Source organism: Gavialis gangeticus, unplaced genomic scaffold, assembly GCF_001723915.1.
Source record: "Gavialis gangeticus isolate Ggan-Ray unplaced genomic scaffold, GavGan_comp1, whole genome shotgun sequence".
Taxonomy (NCBI): domain Eukaryota; kingdom Metazoa; phylum Chordata; order Crocodylia; family Gavialidae; genus Gavialis; species Gavialis gangeticus.
The window spans coordinates 27,871,362-27,879,405 of NW_017729028.1; the positions used below are offsets into that span (position 1 = coordinate 27,871,362).

The following is an 8,044-nucleotide window of genomic DNA, read 5'->3' on the forward strand; positions in this document are numbered from 1 at the left end:
GAGCTCCTGTTATACCAGCACGTTACTTTTATTGCCCTCTGCACATATCTTGTACTTGTTACGGGAACAAGAACATTATCACCAAATCAGAATATCTTATGGGCTGTTCTGGCCTTATTTTTTAGCATCTTGTTCCAGTAAAAGGTAAACAATGAGAACATTCAGTTTACACCAGGAAAATGGTAGTACCACAACCTTATAGTCATGGAACCAGAACTTGTAAGGTGCTGAACACCCCCAACTCTGTCTCTTTGAGGAGAAAAAAAATCAGAACGAGCAATGAATACATCTGGAAAGGCATGGTAGCATGACACATGCAGAGAAGTAAAAAAGATCAATTTACAACTATGAGGTGTGTAATGTTTATTTTCACATTGTGCCTTTTGCTGGAAGACATTTGGTAAACATTTGGATAGCTTTAAGATGGGACAGACTTTCAAAAATGGAGCTGCATCATGAGATAGCAAATGCAAGTTTGATAGGGTCACCAAACTTTTATGACTGGACAGAGAAGAAAACACAGTTTACAATAATAGGGCAGTATGTTCACAGAATGACTGTACTGTACCTTAAGGTGACTATTAAATGTATCCATTTCAGAGAGTTTGGAAGCAGTTTCTTTTTCTAGGGCATCTAGTTGTTCCCGAAGTCTTTGGCACAATTCTTCCTTTTCTAAGGATTTCTTGTATACAGAATTGATTCCTGGACCTGAAAATAAAAGAACATGTAGTTTTACATTGACTTGTATTTTTAATTACCATTTCTATTTCTTTTTAGTGCATGTGAACTCCCGGTTCAGAATCTGTTTGTTTATACTGTCTTTTTTTTCCCCCCAAATACAGCTCACTGTACAACAGGACCCTGGTCTCCATTTACAGGTGTTAGGCACTCATAAGATTCACATAACATGGCTGACATTAGTTCTTTATATCAAATTAGTCTGACTTAGATGCAAACGCCTGAAGGCAGACTGTAACATGGTTTGCAACTCATTTTCCAGTATAAAACTGGTGTAACTCCTGTCATTTAAATGATGTTACTCAAAAGTTTACACTACTGTGAGCAAAAGGAAAATTTGGGTAGCAAGACTGCCTATACTGTAGCTCGTATCTGTTATGTTTCAAGTATAGAAAACTGGCATATAGATCAAAGAAAGAATTTATTTGAACATGCTTACTATTAGAGTTGTCCAGCTGCACATTTTTAATTCTCTCATTTAACAACTGTTTTTCAGGAACTAAATGGATTAGCTTATTCTGATATTCCTGCAAATATAAGAAAAGGTACAATAGATTTTTAAGACTGGTTAATATTTGTTTACATACTAACAAGCACTAAGGAGAGAGTTTTCAACATTTTAACTTGGGTGTGTCACAGAACATTGGTACAATTTTTTTCCTGTAATGGATCATATTTTATGATCCCCAAGTACACACTATGAAAGAGACGCACAAATATTAAGCACAGAGGGAATGAACAAGAGTAGAGCACACCAGCATAACATTTGTACATATGGCAGAATACAAATTTCAAAGAAAAATCCAAATGCTTTTTTGAAACAAGCCATCAAGTAATAGTTTTCAGTCTCTGATAAATAAGACAGAAGTAAAACACTATTCACACAATTCACAAACCTAGTGACATGTTATTCATTGGTTTAACACATGACATTTTTAATTCTTGAAATCACAAATCAATTGTGACATCTTACACACATTAGAAATTTGCATGGTGATAAATGACCAGTCACTTGTTTAGCTCACCAACGTCTAGTCCAAATATAGAGTAAGAAATCTGCAAGTCACAGCAAGGCATCTTTGCCTGGAACAAGACTCCTAAATCACAAAGATACTTTTGAAAATTTTGCCCAGACAGAAGTGTGAGTCCTGACATAAAAGCCTACGTTCCTTTTAAAACACACAAACCCAATTTTATTTTTCAGGAAGTGTTATGAAATTAGGCAAAAACCATTTGAAACTTTTTTCAGGTGAAAAGTCAAGTCCCTATATTTTCAAAAGTAAACAGCCACTAAACTTCCATAAATTATATTAATTCAATAACATTTGTTAAACTACATAGACTAATTGTTGTAATAAATGAAAAACCATCAGTTGATGCATCATCTATATAAGCTCCATCACCCTGCTTCATTCAAAGTTCCAGAAAGAACCGAGATACTGTAGAAAAAACACTGCACAACTCACGTGTCTTCACTGGAATGGCATCAGTAAGGATAACCCCTTTAAGCATTTTACTTGGTTTTGGAAGGATGTAGAAAACAGGCAGACATTTTGTAGGATCCCCCCAAATAACTTCCTACCTGGGCTCTGTAAAACTAATACATATTACTGGAACTATGGTCAAAACTTCACCTCTAACCTGGAAAAGTTATTGCCAATTGATCAGGACTACAAAGTTCTTTTCCCAACTTCTTAAAAAATGAAATCAGCACTGTCCAAACTCATTCTACGGGCCATTTCTGCTTTCTGTCTTCTCTGCACCTGATCTATTAAATTAATTGACATTAACATACTAGTCTCTCTTATACTGCCTTTCTTTATCACTGCTGAAGAGGTGTGAAAGGAGAAGTAGAGAACACTAGGGTTAGCCTGACGTTACATACCTGAAGCTGTTGTTGCAGCTGTTTGATTTCCATAATTCCCAAGTCATATTTCTTATCTAGAGCTTCCAGCTCACTTTTCCGGATTTGTTTTCTGCTTCGCACATCCTGCAGTCTGCCTGAGATCTGCTGATGCTTGTCAGTCTGTAGATAAACAGAAGATTACACCATGTGTAGTAAACAATTTAGCAAGTGCATCACTAAAACTTCTGTGAAAAAAATCAGTTCAGCCAAAATGTAATTACAAATAATTCTCAAATAACCCCCAAAAATCAAACAATAAACCAACCCCATGAAAATCAAGTTTCCATAGCTCATTCAAACAAATGAGCATGTTATTAATATGTATTTGCATAATACATAATTTCCTCTTTCATATAAACATAATGAGCATGACAAATGCCTCACCAGGGCTTCTAATTCAAGATTAAGGCTCTTCTTCCTAGCAGTTAACTTGACAATTTCTTCTTGTTCCCGATTTCGTTGATTAAGAAGATCTTGGCGCCGAATTCTCTCCCATTCTAGTCGCCGCTGGCGCTCAAGTTCCTGTTTTGCTGCCTAAGATAAATTATATCATCATAAACCTACAATATTCTTTAGAAACTCTAAAGCCAACTAGAAGTGTGATAGTACTGATTATAAATATTTACATTACACACATTACATACCTGTTCTTAGCCACATAAAGAGTTGGCAACATTATTTCCAGTATAACCATGAAAAATAATAGGAAATCTGTAGCTTTTTGAAAAACCAGAGTAGCGAAGCTTTACCAAATGTCAACCAGCCCTAGATCCCAGATTCGGCCTGAAGGGCACTATTCAGAAGGAACCTGACCGGACTGGCCACAGACTGCTTGCACATTAAAAAAAAAATCCCCTACACGCTTCACCAGAAGCAGCAGTACGTTACTTTGACTTGGCTCCACAGCATCTCTACAGATCAGGCACTTCAGAAGGGCTTTTTGGCACTTCTATCTAATAGATGATTCAATCAGCTATTAGATAAAAATCGCCAGAAAAGCCCCACTAAAGCACTTGATCTATACAGACACTGCAGAGCTGGGTCAAACTAATGCACGCTGCCTCTTCTGTGCATGTGCTGGACTTGGTGCGGGAGCACGTGGAGTTTAAAGTAAAGCACTGGGTTTTTGTCTTTAATGTCTGCAAGTAGTCAGAATGAATCAATTTTAACTGAAACTATGGAGAAACTTACTTAAACCACATTTGTCCTAGGATCAACAGGCAAAATAATACCAATTTCACGCTTCAGTACAGAGTAGTTTTGGGGTTTCTAACTACTTAGACCAACATGCTACACTTAGAAGTAATGAAAGTTCAAACACACCCAAAATTACACCTCCCCAAATGCACAAGGAATAGCTTAACCAGTTGGGTTCACTGAATGGATGTACAGACTTCTTAAAAGGACCGTTAAAAATAAATGTAATTAAGCAGACAACCTCCCGTCTTTCTATTTCTTTCCTCCTCTCTTCCTCCCTCTGTCTTTCCAGCTCTCGTTGTTTCTCCAACTGCCTTTCCAGTTCAAGCTGCTTTTTTCGCTCCTGTTCCTGCCGTTCCCTCTCTCTTCGTTCCTGCTCTTCTCTTTCTTTCTGGGCCTTACGCTCTGCCTCTCTCTGCTGCTGTTCCAGCAGGATCTGACGGCGTTTTTCCAGTTCCATGTTTCCTCTCTCATAGTTTGCTTTCCTCTTGTCCTCAAATGTAACTAAAACACAGAAAGGCAGTTAGCATTGTTTCACACAAAATGTCATCTTCAAGCAGGCTCCTCTGCTACATTACTAATGCCTAGAAAATTATCTTGCTAGTGATCTCAGGTCACCGTCTCACAGACATTTTAAACACCTTGAATGGTATATAGAGCTAAAATATTGTTTTCTTTTCTTTTTGAGCACTGATATTCACTTAAGTTTTCAGAATCTTGTCAGAGGCAAAATTTCATTTTTATGGTCAGCCCAAAGTAATTTTTTTCCTCTGGTATTTTACCTTTTCACAAAAAAACCAAAAAAAAGAGACAAAAACAAAAAAACCCATCACTGGCTGAACAAGGTCTGTTTGATTTTTTTTTTTTTTTACCAGATCACAATATAACACTGACAGATAAAATAACTTTATTTGTGCAGAATAATATAAAGGTAACATTCAGAAGCTGAGGAATAGCTGAGTTCTTGGTTTATAACATATGAAAGGAAAGTACATAAATTACAAAGCTCATCATTTTTTAAATTTATTTTTAAGATTTTCACTACAAGATGCAGGCAAAGGCCAGCAAGAACCAGATAGTAGTAAAGTCTAATATTGTGGGACCAGGCAAGCTATATTCAAGTGCTCGCAGGCTCAAAATCTTGTATTAGTTGAAAAAGTACTGCTTTACCCTACATTCATAATGTTTTCTTAATTGTACATAACTGACAGCATCATCTACACAATCTTTCCTCTATCTATGGTGAAATGTACATTACCCCAGAAACACAGATGTTCGAAAGTCCCGGGTTCCCTCATCCCATTGTAGTTTCTAAAAGTTTTAGCAGAGTTCAAAGTACAGTTTTGTAGGCTAACACACAGCTCAAAACCTTGTTTTTACCTGGCTGTTTTTTCTGGGGCTCTTCTTCTTGTGTTTGCTGGTAAGATTGCAGTACTCCATTAATATTTTCAGCATACTTTCCACCTCTATAAAGATACATTTTTGTTGGGAGGTTAAAAGTGCATCAATATTTGTAGTCTTTGCATCAGATTTGTCATGTGTCACTGCCTTCGGCAATTTACCTGAAAGAAGGAGGTACCAATTCCGGGGGAAGTGTCAGTGGCAGAGGTTTTCCAGCTTTGGCCATATCAGTAAGATGCATGGCTAACACAAACTCATCAGCCCTCAGCTGTCCATCACCATCAATATCAGCAAGTGTCCTGAGTAAAGTATAAGAGCAATGACATCAGCGGAAGTGAAGCTGAATGATTACTTGGAAGGGATAGTTTAAATTATTGCAGAACAATTTCTGAAAGGATTATTTTATAGAATAAACTGGTAAAAAATCTTCCTCTTAATAAAATCAATGGCAGATGAAAGACAATTTTATTGTGCTATGTTATAGTTTTACTACAGGCCTTGCCTTTATACAGCTTGTTTCAAGAAACAGCGAAAGCAGAAGTGGGAAATGAGGATGAGAGAGGTACATGACTTTCCTCAGGGTGACATGACAAACCAACAGCAGACCCGGGAACAGAAGACAGCCCTATATACAACCCACTCTTCTGAAGTTCACAGCATCTCTTGATTTATTACCTCCCAGTTCTTTTCTCAGGATTTCAGCAACTTAAATTTAGGTTCTCAACCTCCTAAAGGAACCTAAATATAAGGCCTCTTTTTTCCATGCCAGCAGTTTGTCTGATAATGCTGTTTCAGAGCTCCTTTAAGCAGACAGGTGAAGAGGATCAAGCACTTCCTGAACTTGTTTATATGGGGAGGCAGGATAGGTACTTGTCTTACCTCCCTACCCCCACACAAAATACTTTGCAAGGGCAAAAGGTAAGGAACACATGCTTCCAGAGATGTGTGCAAAGGAACTGGAGCATCCATTAAAAGAAACATGTCTGATCTAGATACACAGATCCTGTTGCAAGACTAAGTCACGGAAGTACTTGCCACTGTAGCGCTCTTCCTCACCAATAAGTCTGACCAGAAAATAATAAGAGAAAAGATTTCTAGTCAAAACCACAGTTAATCAAAGTGTTTTTTTCTCCTGTTTATTGTCTGACACTACTTCTGAATCATGTTAAAATGACACTACATATCAAAACAAAGTATTGATAATTCCCAACTTTGGAGTAGAGAGGTGGTTAGCTGTACTAATTCGAAGTCAAGGAGAAGGTAGGGCAGGGTGCCACCTTAAAGGCTAGTTAGCTTAGAGATGCACAAACTTTTGTAGGCAATAACCTACTTTATTAGACGCTGTGCACACTTTGGTGATACCGACAGTGATATGGACGATCAGTATTGTGAAAGTACACAAACCATCTTGCATCCAACCAGGGCTATTCAAACTTTGAGCCTGGACATGCAGGAAGATGCAGTCATTGTGCATCTGCTTATTCCATCACTACCTTCAGCAGGTGCACAGAACCTCAAGTCTTGATTCTGATCCTACAATGTACCACCTAACAGCAGAGACAACAGGGTAAAATTGTAATTTGCTGCTCCTATGAGCCAACAGTAAACAACTACTCTTGGGACAAAAGGAAGAGGGAAACCTGTGACTCAGAGGGTTGTCTGCAGAGGGTTGTGGATTCCTCTGGGATGGTAAAGTTTACAGCTCACTCCGAGTCGTGTCAAAAGGCAAAACCTAGACGTTCCAAGACTCATTATCCAAGTCTTCAGAAGACTGCAATTATTTCTACCACCATAGCAAGGACAGCTGTTAATCAAAGTGAAGCGTAGAGCTATTAGCACACAGTGACAAATAAACTGAAGGACCACTGATTAAAACAAAGTCTTTCCCCTCCTACCCCCAACTGAAATCAACAGACTTTGCAATTTCGGCAGAATTTTGATCTTCTACATCTAACCCATTGTGTTAAAGAAACAAACCCTCCAGGTTTTACAACTCACTTCACTGAACCTGAAATGAATATAATTAATTTACAGTCTGATGTGAGAGAAATGCAAAATAGCAACGAAGTGAAAAATAAAGCGGACTTTTCAAACACTGTAGCTTTAATAAACAGAAAATTAGCAAAATTGTGAAACAGGTTAATTTTTCATTAATGTTTAAGTTGTACTTACCTCATTAACATTCCTTTTTGAAGAACAGATTACATTCATCACACAATATACCTCTTATGGGCCAGTGAATTAAACTTACCAAATTGTAGCCAGCTGAGTCTGGGAAAGATTAGACTGAAGAAGGGCATTTTTTGCTTGGAAACCTAAGCGAAGGTATGAAAATTCTTAATAATTATAATAAAACATTTATTTAGACAAAAAGATGGATACTAAAATTGTGTGCATTGTAACCTGGGGCAAGCACATGTTAATTCTTAAATTTTACTTGACCCATTTGTGCTGATATTAAATTAACATTAGTAGTTTCAACTTCTGTCCTCTTTTAAACCTGGAAATACCAGTGTCTCTTTACACATAAAGAAATATAATTGGAGCTCTCGGGATTACCTGTTCTCACTCAGCTAGTCCCAGGACAGGCGACCTGGGGTAAATGTAAATGTTTATAGCAACCTTCAAAGTTGTATGTTGAATATAACTGGTTGTTAGCCCACAGTCTGAGCTGTAAGCATGGGGCCACTGGCATTTCCCAGCAACCAGAAATATATGGCTTGCTGGGCAAGTTCCCAAGCCCTTCAGCCTTAGATTCTACTATTACCAGCTGGCTCCAAATCAGGAGGAAAAAAAAAAAAA

General features: G+C 37.7%; 1 protein-coding gene across 5 annotated transcripts in view; it reads right to left on the reverse strand.

Moving 5' to 3' along the window:
- The window catches only part of ITSN2 (intersectin 2), a 138,320-nt gene that overhangs the window by 56,796 nt on the left and 73,480 nt on the right, over positions 1-8,044 (reverse strand). For all 5 annotated transcript variants that reach the window (XM_019520827.1, XM_019520825.1, XM_019520829.1 and 2 more), the window contains 8 exons: positions 7,494-7,557; positions 5,404-5,541; positions 5,222-5,307; positions 4,083-4,345; positions 3,029-3,178; positions 2,624-2,764; positions 1,178-1,265; positions 569-708 (listed from right to left, as the gene is read on the reverse strand). In XM_019520827.1, the coding sequence (XP_019376372.1) occupies positions 569-708; positions 1,178-1,265; positions 2,624-2,764; positions 3,029-3,178; positions 4,083-4,345; positions 5,222-5,307; positions 5,404-5,541; positions 7,494-7,557 (1,070 nt within the window). The remainder of the gene's footprint in view (positions 1-568; positions 709-1,177; positions 1,266-2,623; positions 2,765-3,028; positions 3,179-4,082; positions 4,346-5,221; positions 5,308-5,403; positions 5,542-7,493; positions 7,558-8,044) is intronic.